At 31.3% G+C, this 15,542-nt stretch overlaps 3 protein-coding genes across 7 annotated transcripts; 1 reads left to right on the plus strand and 2 right to left on the minus strand.

The window, feature by feature from the left end:
- The first annotated feature begins 90 nt into the window (after window positions 1–90).
- Window positions 91–4,372, plus strand: LOC110650373 (uncharacterized). 2 transcript variants are annotated; one of them, XM_058153938.1, is made up of 5 exons: window positions 91–233; window positions 757–819; window positions 2,119–2,336; window positions 2,949–3,027; window positions 4,059–4,372. In XM_058153938.1, exons 2-5 carry the CDS (start codon window positions 768–770, stop codon window positions 4,250–4,252), a joined length of 543 nt encoding a protein of 180 aa, XP_058009921.1. In that variant the 5' UTR covers window positions 91–233; window positions 757–767; the 3' UTR covers window positions 4,253–4,372. The 2 variants fall into 2 exon arrangements, with proteins under 2 accessions (XP_058009921.1, XP_058009922.1); XM_058153939.1 differs by having other exon boundaries at window positions 92–233; window positions 2,128–2,336.
- Window positions 4,373–4,783: 411 nt separating this feature from the next.
- Window positions 4,784–7,284, minus strand: LOC110650372 (uncharacterized). The gene is made up of 4 exons (XM_021805313.2): window positions 6,984–7,284; window positions 6,766–6,887; window positions 5,676–5,840; window positions 4,784–5,227 (listed from the first exon to the last, which is right to left on the minus strand). The coding sequence occupies exons 1-4, from the start codon at window positions 7,209–7,211 to the stop codon at window positions 5,125–5,127; spliced, it is 618 nt and encodes a 205-aa protein (XP_021661005.2). The 5' UTR covers window positions 7,212–7,284; the 3' UTR covers window positions 4,784–5,124.
- Window positions 7,285–10,739: 3,455 nt separating this feature from the next.
- On the minus strand, window positions 10,740–14,777 carry LOC110650374 (single-stranded DNA-binding protein, mitochondrial). 4 transcript variants are annotated; one of them, XM_058153941.1, is made up of 6 exons: window positions 14,347–14,777; window positions 13,985–14,211; window positions 12,373–12,473; window positions 11,932–12,005; window positions 11,213–11,315; window positions 10,740–11,029 (listed from the first exon to the last, which is right to left on the minus strand). In XM_058153941.1, exons 1-5 carry the CDS (start codon window positions 14,632–14,634, stop codon window positions 11,256–11,258), a joined length of 750 nt encoding a protein of 249 aa, XP_058009924.1. In that variant the 5' UTR covers window positions 14,635–14,777; the 3' UTR covers window positions 10,740–11,029; window positions 11,213–11,255. The 4 variants fall into 4 exon arrangements, with proteins under 4 accessions (XP_058009924.1, XP_058009926.1, XP_058009923.1 ...); XM_058153943.1 differs by lacking the exon at window positions 11,932–12,005 and having other exon boundaries at window positions 10,743–11,029; window positions 14,347–14,775; XM_058153940.1 differs by having other exon boundaries at window positions 11,018–11,315.
- Window positions 14,778–15,542: the final 765 nt, after the last annotated feature.

Consider the following 15,542-nt stretch of genomic DNA (forward strand, 5'->3'; position numbering starts at 1 on the left):
TTAAAAAAAATGATACCCGTTAAACTTAGGCTTCGAATACTAAATGGGCCGACCCGGACAAGACATATAACACCCGATCCAGTTTACACGTTTGAACCCGAGCAATAAGGCGGTCGGGACCCGGACCGCCTTCCTTCCCGATTGCATTTGCTATAAAATCCTCAGAACTGTCAGGAGCGTACATCCACTTCGGATTCTTCTTGTTTTTAACAAATTCAGGTTTTGATTTGCAGGTTAGGGTTCTGATTATGGATTTAATTCAGTTATTTTCATATACTTTTTTTTTAGTAATTCGTGAAAATTTTAGTTGGGTTTGAATTTGCGATAATGGCTGGCGATGATGGTTGTTTATTGTTATTATTATTATTTTTTTTTTTTTGTCAATGATGGCTTCTGATTTGTATCTTATCATTCGATTAAGATGAGTCTTTTTGTTCTGAACTGCGTAGGGGATTTGATTTTATGAGGGCAAAACTGTTTTGGGGATTTGAGTGCGTTTTTATTGATTTCCAATTATGTTGTTTGTAACCAAATGATGAAGATTGATAGATAGTGGGAAAAAAAAAAGGACGAATGAGAGCCTTTCTCACATCTGACTCTGTTAATTTGGGTTTTCAATAAATCGGTATTTGGTTCTGTTGGGCATAGCAGCTAGTTTACATTTAAACTTATATTAGTCTTTTACTGTAAATTAGATATCTTCCGGTGATACATGTATTTGTTATATATTCACAATGCTAGCTGTTAAACTTTCAGGTTCGATTGAGATGTTGGCATTTACTGCAAGTTCTGTTGGTACCTTACCTCTTGTGGCGCCAGGTATGTTTCCTATAATTTAGCACATGGAAATTATAAAATACATATGTGGTGACATAGATTTCCCTTAGATAATTCACTTTTGAGCAGTTTTGATGCTCAAAAATGCGTTTGTACATTGTTGTGAACATGAGTAGTTGCTTAGCTGTGAGTGTGTAGCATAGTTATTAAAGGTGCGCCTCAGGCACTTCTCAGGCTCAAGGCCACCAAGCTCAAATCTTAGCCCTTATGCACCTAGGCGTGCGCCTTTGTTCCAATCACAAGATTCTAGAAAGGATGACTTCTTTATTTCCACTTTTAGTGAGGACTTTCATTGGCAAAAAACACTACCACTTAATCTTGATATTTGTCGATCCACAAGAATTCTATATTGACACACTACAAAGTTTTTCGAATTAGTATTACCGGTGATAACTAGTCATCAAACTAGCATGCCCAAGATCACAAAACTCCTATATTTTCACTTTCAACACTACTGCTCTATTATTATCTTTTTTTTTTTTTAAAATGTTACATCTACACCTATTTCAAGATATATGCCAAAGGAAAAATGAAAAGTATCACATTTATTTGATTTTTATGGATTTTTTTAATTTTTTTACTTTTGCGCCTCACCTCTCTCAGGCGTGCGCCTGTGCCTTGCGCCTAGGCTCAAGGACCCCTTGATGCCTTAGTGCACCTTGAGCCTTTAATAACTGTGGTGTGTAGAATGAGCATTATGAGCTAGGAATGTTTGTGCTGGTTAGGACTATTTGTGGAGCAATGAAGCTTGATTGTAGAGAGTAAATTAATATATAGAAGTTTCTCGAGTTGGGATATGTGTAAGGATTTTTTTTTCATTTGATTTTAGAAAATGAATGATGAAGTAGGAACCGGAGATTGTAGATGGTTAGTTGGTAACAGATTAATCTCTCTGTTGCTCCCTCGCTTATGTAATTTTTTTTAATTAGACAAACTGAGAGGAACATACATTTTCAAAACTGTAACTGTCCTGAATCTAAACTCTGACTTGGTTTAATGTTGTTTCTGTTTTAATGGTATGTGGAGGCTTTATCTTCCTTGAAATATTCAACCCATGAAGAAACTTCAGTTATATGTGATAATTAAGTTTTTGGTTGAGTAGTGCTTGTGATGATTACTTTGTATTCTAGGTGCAATGGGTGAAGTTCTACCCAACAAACATAGTACATGATTCTTATCTGTGACATGTTTATAATGGGGATGGAAAATCACTTTTGATTTAGTGGTTGTAAACTTATTAGGTTCACATATTAATTTCTCTTTGTTGATTTAAAATATTAGTTTATGCAGTTAAAACTAGGAATGGATGCAAGAGTCAAAAGGAAACAAGCTGCAGTCCTGTCAGTGTTTCCACTCAGCTTCAACCTTATGATCATCGAAGTGGGTTAAATAAGCTTGTGCTGAGCCCAATAGGGCTTGGGAAGCAATTACATCCTATTTATGGAAGGAAACATTGTAATAGAAAGCAATCTGCTTCAATTACATGTTCTGCTGCTATGGTAATATTATATATTCATACTTCTTTACATCTTTTTATGCCAGTTGTGGTAGATTTATTTCTTTGTCTGTGTTTATTTTATTTTGAATATATATATATATTTGAACAACAATGAAGGAATTTTACAATTTCAACTGTGTTGAAGAGTTGGCCTAGAGTTGAGCCTCTTGGCAGTCCAATTTCTGAAGTTTTTCATCCAATCATGTATTTATTTATGTTGTTAGCTTGGAAGAGAAATGTTGTAATGCAAGGATACTGTAAAAAAATATATTAATAAAGAAATAGAAAACCTGCCTCTTTTAGAAAAGCCATGAGTATGCAAGCAAAATATGTATGCATGAATATGTATGTAAAGTAATATACATACTTAGGAATACAACGATAACAACAACAACTAATTTTTAATCCCAAACTAGTTGGAGTTGGCTATATGAATCCTTTTTCACCATTCATTCTATTAGACACTAGGTCCACGTCAAAATTTTTTAGATTACTTCCCTCCATGTCATCTTGGGTCTTCCCCTTTCCCTTCCCCTACTAACCTATCATATTTAGATTCAGTGTTTTGGTAAACATGGGATTCTAATGTTTGAACTCTGTCCCTTTCCTGCAGAATGCAAGATGCTCTGCTTCAGGGCAAACTCAAACCGTAACTCGTGAGGCACCAACAATCACCAAGGCTCCTGTACGAGGTAATTGGCATGTATAATTAACTCAACTCAACTAAGCCATTATTCCAAAAATTTATTGGGGTCGGCTATATGGATTCTCTTTCTCCACTCTAAATGATTTTGGGTTAAATTCTGGGAAACGTGTAAGGCATGTATAATTAAGTTGACAAATTGTGTTGTGTAGCATGGTAGCCTTGTGGCTAACAGCCTGTGGCTTCAGCAACTGCCATGTCGTAGTGAGGGCAAGTTTAGCCTTGAATTACCAAGTTCCTAGGCAGAGTAGTAACTATTTGCATGATAACTAACTGTTGAAGCATTACCAACTATATCCCTACTGGAGTTCATGCATAGTTCATTTTGTGGTTTAACCAAACAATAGCAAAGGTTCCTGGATGACGTAATAGCCCTTTGCATAAGTATAATTAAGCTGACAAATTGCATGGTGTAGCATGGGCAACTTTATGCCTAATAATAGCTTTTTGGCTCCAACCATCCAGAATTAAGTGATAGCAATTAGCTTAAGCATACAAATTTTCTGCATGTCTTCAAGGCACTGTAACAAACATGCATAAACTTCTACTTTTGAATTTGGACATGTATGCTATCTGCTATGGGCACTTCCTGTGGGGGGTTCTATTGAATTGTGCATAGAAGTGCTTGAGCATCAATATCCATTAAAAAGCTATCTCACGTCCTTTTTTTTTTTTTGGCATTAATAAATTTAGTGCTATCAAGATCTAAAACCAAATCCTCAAAGAAGCAATTCCCTTTTGGACAAGTAGTGTACTTAAAATCTTGAATGGGGTGGGGATTAGGTTCTTTCTATTGTATTAGTTTAAGCTCTGTGGACCTCCCAATGTGTATATAACAAAAATGTAGCACAATTATTCCATTTTGAGTTATAAATATAAAATACACCTGGCGGCCCACCCCCCCCTTCCCAGTTGTAAGTTATACATGGTTGCGTGAATAGTTTATTTTAAGTAAGCCAATTTTTTTTGGTAAATTCACGTCTTGTTTAAGATGGCTAACAATGGTCAGTTGCATTTCAGAACCAACGAAGACGCCACAACTTGATGATGGAGGACCTGGGCTCCCACCTGGTGGTGATGATGGTGGTGGTGGTGGCGGGGGTGGTGGGGGAGGAAACTGGTCAGGCGGATTCTTCTTTTTTGGTTTTCTTGCATTTCTAGGATTTTTAAAAGATAAAGAGAGTGAGGAGGACTACCGGGATAGTAGGAGATAAAAGACAAAAAGAACATAATCAATATTGTTTTTAACGCCTTGATTGTGACATTCTGCTGTATTCTTTGCCATTGGATTCATAGTAGATTTGAATGAGATAGACTGGTGATCAACCTATTTATCTTCCGTGTATCACAACTCAAAATGACATGGTTAAAAGCATCAGATTTTTCTTGATTAAGGAGATAAACAAGTATGGTACACGTTGCAATCTCACTCTTGGTAATAGGGAGCAGCTTGAATCTTCACTAACATCATTTCGGCGATATAAAAGAAAGAACAAAGGTGGATAAAAGCAAGTCCTGGTACCGTGAATCTTCATAGGATTTGCTATCCCTAGTTTGTCACCTGGGTGAACGATTTTCAACTGGCAAGTCATTTTTGGTTTTTGAGCCTATCCCAACTGTTTGATTGGCATGTTATAGATATTCATCCGTATCATCATCATACATGTGATTGGGTTACAGCAATTCCGTACTGATTCTACTGTTCTATTCATGTTATCTTTTAGGTGATACATACGAATGGTAGGTTCTATTGACTGCTTATCTTACTAATCTTGCTTTCAGAAGAAGAAAATGAACGCTGAATGCCGTGTGAAGCCATAACAAGATAAAAATCATTCGTAACTTACAATTTTGTAAGCAGAAATAACTATTTGCTGGCAATTCAACTATTCCTATGTATATTGAGGTGTGTTGTGTGAGACAAAGCTTAAAGGGCTAGAGACCACAGTCCAAGACGTGTGCTGGGTGAGACAAGTCTGAAGAGCTACAAACCATAGTCCAAGACATGTCCAAAAATTGCCGTAGGGTCTTAGCCAAGATCAGCTGAGACTCTGCATTTACGATATTCTCAAACCAGGCTACCCTTTTACGATCCATTCTTCCTCCTGGACTTCCTCCATCTCCAAAATACTGCATATGGGTCTGGACAGATTCTGTATGGAACTTTTGGTGGAGGAATATCAGGAACCCTGCAAAAAAAAAATCTCAAGCATCAAGTTTGGGCTGCTACAGGAAGTGCTTGGGCGTTCAATGTGCTGATTTTTAATATTACAAGATTGATACTACTAAGTACAGATTCAAGAGGAAAACAATTATAAAATAAAATGAGGGATTATATAGAGAACTTAATTTAATCATATTTGGCTGGAGCTGTATATTTTCATTTAAAATTGCAACTTGATCCAATCTTTGTTCTTGCTTGCTGAATGACCAGAATACCCCTTAAAAGATGAGGTGATGCAACTTATGAACAGGTCTTTGTGGGGCAGGTGAATAATATATGTAGAATGCCTGAATTGGCTTCTATCTTGGTCATCCATTGTTGAAAAGGAAAAAGAAAAAGAAAGACAATTTTTAACTAGTAGGGAGCAGGTAAATAGTGCATTAAAATGGTAGAGAAAGTGATGAGAATCTTACTCTAAACTAGCAATCTCAATCTGTGAAAAGCCCATGTTGGTTGAACTGTCTACTACTACCACTGGTGTTGCCCTTGTCCTCTTTGCTGGTATTGCAGCTGGTTGCTTGATAGCTAGTACTTTGCAATTTAAAATGGTTGCAATATTGTTGTGGGCCATTGCCAACCTACACAAGAAGGGGAAAAAAACACTGCTTTGAGTTCTTTCCTTACCCAATTTATAAATTATAATACAATTCAGACTAATTTACAATGACCAATGCATTTAATATGTTCAATTCCTGTTCCCAGGATGGGTAATAATGTCAGCTCATCTTCTTGATCAGAGTTTCTTGCAGGCTTGATTTTGCTTTGAATGGGTAACTTATATTGAAGCATTTTGGAGTTCAAGATTTATGATCTAATAATCTTGAAATTAACCATTAAATCTTCACTTAAAGCTTTTGCCTTTGCTTTAGCCCAAGGGGGCATCAAATGTTGGAAAAATTGAGCCAAATTTGGCTGAAGACAAGAGGGAACCTTCTTTCTTTGAGTAAAAAGAGTCAGAGTATCCACAGTCACTTTATCACCAACCAAACTGACAACCGCTACTGACCATTTCCAAGGTGGATTCCAAAAGCCTTTTGGCTCTTTCGCTATAATGGACATGTCAATTGCTGTTGCTATGGTGCTTTATGGCTAATGTCTCAATATCACAGGTCAGTGGTCTGCTTAGGCGGCCACACTACACTATCCCTCACTCTCAGCTGCTTCCTCCAGGATAAGAGGTTAAATAATAGTTCTTGAATTGAATGCCTTCAAGTTTTGGACCAGGGCAAAACCCAAGACCAGAGAACAAGAACAAGAACTTGGTAGGGAAATTACCAAACACCATCTGCCCAGTTGACCAACTTCTTAACCACATCTATGTAAATTGTACAATTTTATCATCATTCTGATTTTAATGAGCATTAGAAGAATCTCTCCAATTCATTACTGAAATGAATGAGAGATGGGTTAACATGTGACTGTTAATTAGGGTACAATTTGAGATTTACAGAAATGAATAGAATTAATTAAATTGGGAAATTAAAAAAAATTAAGAAAACTTACTTGTAGAGAAAGCTCTGATCATGGAGTCCAACAACAAGAGCAAAGGCACCCATCTCTCTCACCAAAGCTGCAATTGTCCCTCCTTCTTGATCTCCTTCTGTTACAATAATCTCTATATTTGTCTGCACAAAACACAGAGAGAGACACTTCTGTGACTAAACAAAATCATGAAACAAATGCAAATCCTCTCTCTTGTATGTTATGTATTACAAGATTACATTAAAGAAACTGTTGTTACATATATCTTTGAATGAGAGAGCCAATTGGAAGCCTTTGAGGCGAAGAAGCCTCATCTTGTTCTTGGCTCTTGAATTTGAAGGAGAAGAAAAGACATGAAGAAGAGTAATCAAATCTCCAAAACGAAGGAGGTTGTGAAGAGCCCATTCAAGTGCTGTTCTTGCAACCTCTACATCTTCTACTACCACCACTATTTTCCTCACATCCATTCCTTAATTTTAACCTTTGAGATCTCTGTTCTTCTGTGTGGTCTCTCTCTCTCTCTCTCTCTCTCTCTCTCTCTGTGAGGGAGTTTTAAAAAAGAGTTTGGTTGGTATCTCTCAAGTCATGCAAATGTTAATTTACTTGGCTTATGAGTTGTCTGTCTGTCTTTCTTTCTATCTTAACTTGCATGGAGCTGTGCTACATTAAAATTTAAATTAAATTGGTTAAATTTAAATTTTATAAAAATTAAATTAAAAATAAGTTTAATTGATTTTGACTGGATATAATCTATTTTCTTATTTAATACTGAATTTTTTTTATTTTAAAAAATTAAAAAGTAATGATTTAATCAAATTAAATGAATTGAATTGAATTAAATTAAAATTGAAATCAAAATTAAGAGAAATAAATTTGACTGATCAAGAAGTTATTTTTTTTTTAAAAAATATTATTTTAAATGTTAAAAATTTTAAAAATTGTTTTTTTTTAATTATTATAATTAAAGTATGTTAAAATAATTTCTAAATTAATTTTTATAATTTTCTTAATATTCTCACAAAAATTATATATATATATATATATATATATATATATATATATATATATATATATATATATATATGAACTAAATAATAATTAATCAATAATTAACACGTGTATTCATGAATAATTTATACATAGAATAATTAAAAATATAAAATATTTATAATTTATAAATTTTAAAATATTTAAAATTTCATCATAATTTATCTAGGATTTTGCAAATTTTAAAAATATTTAAAATTTTATTTTAGTTTATCTTTTTTTATTTTATTAGAATGATCGTTATTAGATATGTATTTAAAATAAAATAAAATTGTATTGAAATTTATTCTTAAATTAAAAAAAATCATGAAATATCAAATTCAAATTGCTTTGATTTAAAATTTTTATCTATTCAAATACAAATTAATAATAATCTTTCTCTATTTTGATGGAGCCTAAAAAAAAATTAAAAATGAAAAGAATTAAAATTAAAAAAAAAAAAGAAATGTTAATTAATATTATAAAAAAAAAATTATTCCAATAAATTGTCATTTCTCTTATGAAATAATCAATATACCAAATACCACCTTATTTAATAAATTTATTTAAAAAATTTCCATGTAGCATGTAATTTAAATAAATTTATTAATCAAACTATTTTAAAATTTAAAATTAATTACTATTTATTTTAAAAAAAATATATATCTAACCTTTAAGTTTGAAAATTTTCTTTACAATTTGTTACAAATTGATCACTAAAAATGATTTTTAGTAAATTAATGATTTTTTTTATAATTAATTATTTTATAAAAAAAATATATTAATTTATAAAAATCACATAAAATTAATTGCAAAATTTTATTAAATTTCTACTTTGTAACAAAACAAAGTAATCCTAAAATAAACTAAATATATATATTATATAATCATAATTATTTGTTTTAATTTAATTTTTCATTGCACTACTCACCACCATCATCATCATAGTCATTATCATTCTCTAATTATTATCATTATAAAAAGAAATAAATATTAAAATAAAATTTATTATTATAATGTATTAATTTTATTTTTATTTTATAATTAATATAAAAGTAACATAATAATTACAATATATCATTTATTTTATTATATAGTTAATTATATTACATCACAATCATATAATGGATTTATATTAGGATAGGATGTATGACCTTTTTTGACAAAAATTGTTCTTTTGAATGGCTAAAAACAAACACTATCATATGAAAGATTTGGTATCTAATTAAATTATATGGTCAATGAAAAATAATATGATTTTATAATGTGGGAATTGGAAATTATTAGCTAAGAAAATACAAAAGAAAAGAAAGTAAAAGCTTTAATTTTTGGAAATGACAAGGCTTGTCATATATTGTGTTAATTTCAACTACACATTAATGCATATAAATTTTCAAAAATCCTATTGAAAGTCTTTTTCAATAAAACTTTTTGGAAAAAGAAAGATAAATCAATAAATTTGCATGCAATTTTTAAGAGAATTCATAACCTTATAATAAGATAAGATTAAAATTATTGCTTATGGATACAATTATCATATGATAAGTAATTTTTTTGAATGAATTTATATACGCATTTTTTTATATGGTTTTATAATTAATGCACAAATATAAATTATAAAAAAATTATTCAACCTACTATGATCTTATCCTTTAAAATAAAGTAAAAATATTTTTATTTAAAAATAAATATTAAAATTTTTTTATTAAAAATAAATATATAGCCCCACTTATTTTTTATTTCAAGGTCTGTGATTTATTTTGTAATAAAGTGGTACCATAAGATTTCACACTATTACCAAAAAATAATTTTTCATCTTGCATCGTCGAAAGTCATTGACGTGAAATAAAAAAAATATATATATAAATAAAAAAATATCATATGATTTTACTCATTTTCATTCCAGAGTTTAATTCATTTTGTGATATATATATATATATTAATTTTTACTAAAAAAAATAATTAAAATTTCCATCGACATGAAACGGCCGTCAAGGGACAAAGACCAAAATGCCAAGTGTCAATTCTCAGATGGATAATTATTAACCGTTGGATGAGGAGGGAAGGCATATGGTGAGACCGACGTCGTCATGGTGTGAGAAAGCGAAAGGGCCACGTGTTATCTAAATAATGTGATGAATAAAATTAAAATAATGGATACGAAGCATTATTAATACTATTATTTAAGTTCCTGCAATGACGACACTTGAGCTTTTCTGTCGTCAATTGTGCTTTTTCTGTCGTTGCCGCCCTTTGGCTTTTGCATGTCGTTTCCGCCATTGTTTAGCTAAATTATTAAATTAGGACTCAGCTGAGGCAATCAGATGAAATCATCCCCCACTTTCAATCTCCAGGGATGTCAAGCGTGAAGCTTCTTGTTTGATTCTGACGTTGTTAAGTAACCTCTCCATTTTGTAGGATTTTCATGCTCTACTTTAAAGCCCGGGGCAGGTGTCCGGCGAAATGTCCTATTTATCAATGTATTAGTTCTTTGGATTATCAGTCATGGATGAATATGCACGTGGATCTATAAATTTAATTTTTTTGATTTTAGAATTAAATTTTTTAATTTTTTTAATTTATACTTAAAAATCGAGAAGCTTAATTTTTTAATTTTATTAATTTTTTTACTAAATTAAACTTAAATTAAAATTTATTAATTAAATTAAAAATAAATTAAAAATAAATTAAATTAAACTTTCCTAGTAAATATAGAAGTATAATTAAACTTTAAACTAAAAATAAATAACTTTTTGTCTAAACTAACTTGAACCAATAATATGTAAGGGTGAGCAATAATCAATTAATCCACCCAAAGCAATTGAATTTATTTTCAATTTGATTTTTTAAAAAATATAGTTTGATTTCAATTCATAAATATTAAAAAAAAACATTTATTTCCAACTTGAAAGGGAAAAAAAAATAATTGAATTGAACCTATAGAAAACCTATTGAAAACTTAATTTTTTTTTTTTCATTCAGTCGTCACTCTTTAGTCTTCTCATCAATTTTCTCTCGCCCCCTTGCGACTTACTCTTCAGTTCACAACTTTCTTCCTCTTTCCTGACTCGACTTCCTCCCATTTGGTGCAAAATTGTTGCTCTGTGATCGACAATGGGCTATTGCTGTAAGCATTTGCAACTTTCCTCTGGTTACAACATGCAATTATTATTACATAGCAAACTCCTCTATCCTGTCCAAAACAGGCTACCAAATCTTGAAAAGTGCCACCACCATTAAGCTCACAAGTCACAATTTCCTACGAGTTGAACATCAATAGGCAAATAGCAAATCAAAGTTAATTTTTCGTCCATAAACAAATCATTTTGAATGACATGGACATGCAAAAACAAATCACCACAAGGAAGACCTGCCTCCATTGTTACTAATACTACAGTCTACTATTACAAATGTGAAAATTGCTTAACTGTTAGACAAATACCCGAATCTTTTCAAGTTATGCTCCTAGAAATAGCCAACACTTCTCAATTCTTTTGCACCTTCTTGCTGGTCATCACCACCTTTTCCCAAAAACACAATCCGACCTGGAAAGTCCCATAAAAAAGTTAATTTAGCAGTTAATGCTTTAGTAGCTTGCAATTAACTTAAAATTGGTTCCTTGCTCTGTAGAAGAGGAAAATTTTATAATTTAGGCCTAGTACTGATCAGAGGACATCTTGGTCAAGAAACCATCCAAGTGGAACTTGATTTGATAATATATAGAATTTGAACTTGTAATCTCATCTTTGATTATTCATAAAAATAAAATCCCATTAAGTGACAAATGAAAGAAGCAAACTTATGCAGTCACTTGCTTCTGACACAAACTCTGCCAAACAAAAAATCCATAACTTCTATGCCTTGAAGTTTCGTGTCCTCGGCTTTTATTTATCTACGATGTGTTTTCAACTAGCATTTATCACCAACTCACAATGCATCATGCATATACTAAATGCATGTAAGCAGCGTTACCAACAGGACTTCAATGAGCATTTTATCACTTTGACTCGATGTAGCGCACACAAGAAAAAACAGAGCTAAAGATGTTTACATATAAAAATTGCGTAACAAGGCTTAGATAAACTGGCTCCTAATGTTGATTCAAAATTAATGATTTCAAAATTCCACACACAAAAGCAAGCAAGATGCCAAAATACACACCTCTATGCCAAATTGTCTTGGAGTGTTAAAAATGAAAAACACGTCAAAAGAAGCCATGCGAAAGAATACCGGTACTGTTCTCAAGACACATAGAACTTTAATTCAAAAAAAAAAAAAAAGAATACCAAACAGTTTAGGTGAATTCATAGAATTTATCATCCATCCACAAATTAATGCAAGTATTAAGAAGAATGGGAGGATACAGGCAACACTTTAGATCACTGCTATCTTTCACAATATTATATATAAGGAATTCATTTTTTAAGGTGGGGTGTGTATAAAATTTATTACATGCATATAAAAGAAAGTGACGTGTCCATGTTCGTGTAAAGATGTCTTCATTTTCAAAACATGAAGCCATAACTGAAGCTCCCATTCCTCAAGGGTAACATTGGCAAACAGAAATAGAAACAAAAACAAATACAGAAGCAATGAATATACCATCTCGACGAATAGCAACCTCTCTTACACGCCGGACAAGACCAGTAATTGGATCATTGAACATCTTGGTCTCCAGATTCCCCTCCAGGTAAATAATTGAACTAAAAGAAGAAAATTAAAAGATTAGCAAAAATCAGGATCCATGTGATTAATTGATTGCAATAGTTAGCAGTGGCCAAAAGTCGAGACAATATAAAAATCCTCAGCAAAAAATAATCATTTCACACTAACAAGAAAATTAATTAAAATGTGCGATAATAAAACAAAACGCTAGACATTCATGTTAGGAATAAAATAATTTCCAGAAACCAAAAAGGTAGAAAGAGAGAGAGAGAAAGAGAGAGAGAGAGAGGGAGAATACCTTTAGATGAAAAAAGTTTAAGTAAACCAGAAAATTTCCCTTGTTTGACAAGAGTTGTTTCCCATAAATTGATCTAAAACAGCTCATCAAACAGTGTCTGTATGAATTATAACTTTACAAGCTATTTGACAGAGAACAACTAGAAGGCCATGAAGGATAAAAAAAAAAAAATCTAAGACCTGAAAGAAATAGAAATTTGTTTGCAAAATCGAAGAGGGAAAAAGCAGTATGTTAAAAAAGCTTTAAAATCCAAGAATTCAATCCTACTCACTCAATTCTCATATTTGGAAAGCACTTCAGGTGATAGAATTCAATTCTTAAGGAGTCAAAATTATCATTTTGCACGAAATGGATATTTCCCATCATTAACTTTGTTGCATCTCAAATTCAATCTATTTTTCAATTATTTCAAACACTGAAATCATTCAATCCAATTTTATTATTTTAAACATAATTCTGAACATGTGAATTCTATCACAAAATTAGTTGAACTTAATTCTTTAATATAATTGAATTTAAAGTGTGAAATTTAGAATCTTTTAGCTTTATACTTAGAATTCCTTATACATAACACTCAAGATCCTATTGGCATTGCCGCATTGTTGCCAAAGCCAAAATAGATTGCATTGGATAACATAATCCCAAAGAGGCAGAACTGCTGGAAATCTTTGAAGTAGTTCTCTAATTGGTTCCATCAATAAAGCCTTATAGGCATATATTTATGGACTCAAAGTTTAATCCTAAATCTTTTAAGACTCGGACTCCTAATTTTTATGGCACTCGTAATCCTAAGAGGACTTCTAACAACACTAAATATAGCAAAACTAATGCAATGCTGAGCACACAATTAATACGAGCTCTCACCATCATACAAGTCCACACATGAAGAACCTTGACCTGCAGATCATAAAACTCAGATCTAAATTACCACACTTCCAAGGCCACCATTATTCACCATGGATGATCGCGACATGCAATCTTATTGATGGAATGAAAACTATGATTTGAATCATAAGAATGGTTCCATTAAGCACAAAATATGAGCACAACAATATATCTCAAGATACAACTTTAAATTATATGCATGATAAGTATCACAAATATTGAAATGCTTAATAATTAAAATGATTCTGTTATTCCAGATATGTAACTCGGCAATCCTCTAATATAGAATGAAAACTTCATATTTATGCATCCAAAACATAATTCTATTAGAAGGGGAAAAAAAGTATCAATTGCTTAAAACCTTACCCTGGTAAAATATTCTTCATGACAAGAGCCCCCAATCTTAAAGGGTAAACTGAAACCCGATGCCATTGAACATTACTCCGATTTGCAAACTCCCTTGGCTCCTCATTCTGCAATGGCCTCCTATTATTGCGAATCCCACCTGTTCCAAGCGAGAACAATGTCACAATCCTCCCACTTTTTAACTTCTTCTGCAATGGAATCTGTCCCACCTGCCCCACCAATATTGCCTAGAAAGTCGCATACAGAACCCACTAATCAAAATCATAAAAGTAGGGGATTATAAGGATTAACCTTAGCAAAATAACTATATAAAACAAGGATTTTCTTTTTCTTTTTAGTATTGGGAGGGATTAAAGAAGCACCCTGTAAATGCCCAAATCGAGGCCATTCTCAAGCTTCCGATCATAGACCACTCGCTCCTCAGTCGACCCTGGCGAAGCAGCTGCTGCTGTTGATGAGGAAAATGATGATTGTGAGATTGAACTCGGCATCGTATCAGTGTCCGAATTGGGATTGGAGTCTTCCAAAGCAGAGTCCTCGATAGAGGAGAGGTTATCAGAACAAAAGGGCATGGAAATCTGAGAGAATTTAGGGTTAGAGAGAAGGGAACGAGAGAGCCTGCGTGTTAGAGTAGCAATTGAATTAACCATTTCTTTCAGATGAAAATCAAAGATTCTGTGTTTGCCCTCAAGCCTTAAACCCTACTGAGAAACTGTAAACCCTAGCTGGGAAGAGGAAATGGTACGGTTACCGTTAGGTCATAGAAGCACCTTTCTTTTCTTGTTCCATAAATTATTTATTAATTATTTAAAAAAAATTATTCCCTAATCGCGGTATTAATTCATTTTTTGGATACGAGCTGCCATGGGAATTAACTTAATAATTATTAAATTATTTATATATATATTTATAAATTTAAATATTATAATTTAAAAAAATAAATATATTATTAAAATAATATTTAAAATTTATATTCTAATTATATTTTATTTTTAATAAATAAATTTATATTATATACTAATAAATTAAAATAAGAAAAAATCACTGTAGGAAATTCGCCTCTAAAATAAATATTAGGGTGTTAATTGACTACATCAATGTCAACCATTAATTGAAAACCTTTAAAAAAATCTAAGAAATATTGAATTAATTCAAACAATATTAGTAAATAGTGTAATATTAGAAAAAAAAATTTGGTAAGATTTTATACTTATAATTCACATTTTAATTTTTTATTTGTTTATATTAAATTAAAAGTATAAATTTATTATATTCTATTAAAATTTTTCTTTAAATATTTTATTTTCATTATTTTATTGAAAATTAATAAAATTTTGTTAAAAACAAGTTCATTATTTCAATTAATATTTATTATAATATGTAGAAAGAAAAATAATTTATAATAATTTTTTTTTAGAATCATATTTATATATGAAAACTATAATAAATATATTTATCTAATTTAAAGTCTAAACTAACAAGTAGAATCTTATTTTTATATAAAAATTAAAATTTATTTATTTATTTTCATCCTATTTATATATTGAAACTAAAATTA

This window comes from Hevea brasiliensis, chromosome 9 (assembly GCF_030052815.1).
Source record: "Hevea brasiliensis isolate MT/VB/25A 57/8 chromosome 9, ASM3005281v1, whole genome shotgun sequence".
Classification (NCBI taxonomy): domain Eukaryota; kingdom Viridiplantae; phylum Streptophyta; class Magnoliopsida; order Malpighiales; family Euphorbiaceae; genus Hevea; species Hevea brasiliensis.

Excerpts from the sequence above, each read along its gene's own strand:
- LOC110650373 (XM_058153938.1), top strand. The coding sequence starts at position 768 with ATGTTGGCATTTACTGCAAGTTCTGTTGGTACCTTACCTCTTGTGGCG. Across the intron at positions 820-2,118 it reads CTTACCTCTTGTGGCGCCAG|TTTATGCAGTTAAAACTAGG; the intron begins GTATGTTTCCTA and ends TTAAAATATTAG. Across the intron at positions 3,028-4,058 it reads CACCAAGGCTCCTGTACGAG|AACCAACGAAGACGCCACAA; the intron begins GTAATTGGCATG and ends GTTGCATTTCAG.
- LOC110650372 (XM_021805313.2), bottom strand. The coding sequence starts at position 7,211 with ATGGATGTGAGGAAAATAGTGGTGGTAGTAGAAGATGTAGAGGTTGCA. Across the intron at positions 6,888-6,983 it reads GTAACAACAGTTTCTTTAAT|ACAAATATAGAGATTATTGT; the intron begins GTAATCTTGTAA and ends TGTTTTGTGCAG. Across the intron at positions 5,228-5,675 it reads ATTGAGATTGCTAGTTTAGA|GGTTCCTGATATTCCTCCAC; the intron begins GTAAGATTCTCA and ends TTTTTTTTGCAG.
- LOC110650374 (XM_058153941.1), bottom strand. The coding sequence starts at position 14,634 with ATGGTTAATTCAATTGCTACTCTAACACGCAGGCTCTCTCGTTCCCTT. Across the intron at positions 12,474-13,984 it reads ATGAAGAATATTTTACCAGG|TTCAATTATTTACCTGGAGG; the intron begins GTAAGGTTTTAA and ends TTCTTCTTTTAG. Across the intron at positions 12,006-12,372 it reads GGTTGCTATTCGTCGAGATG|TACCGGTATTCTTTCGCATG; the intron begins GTATATTCATTG and ends TCTTGAGAACAG.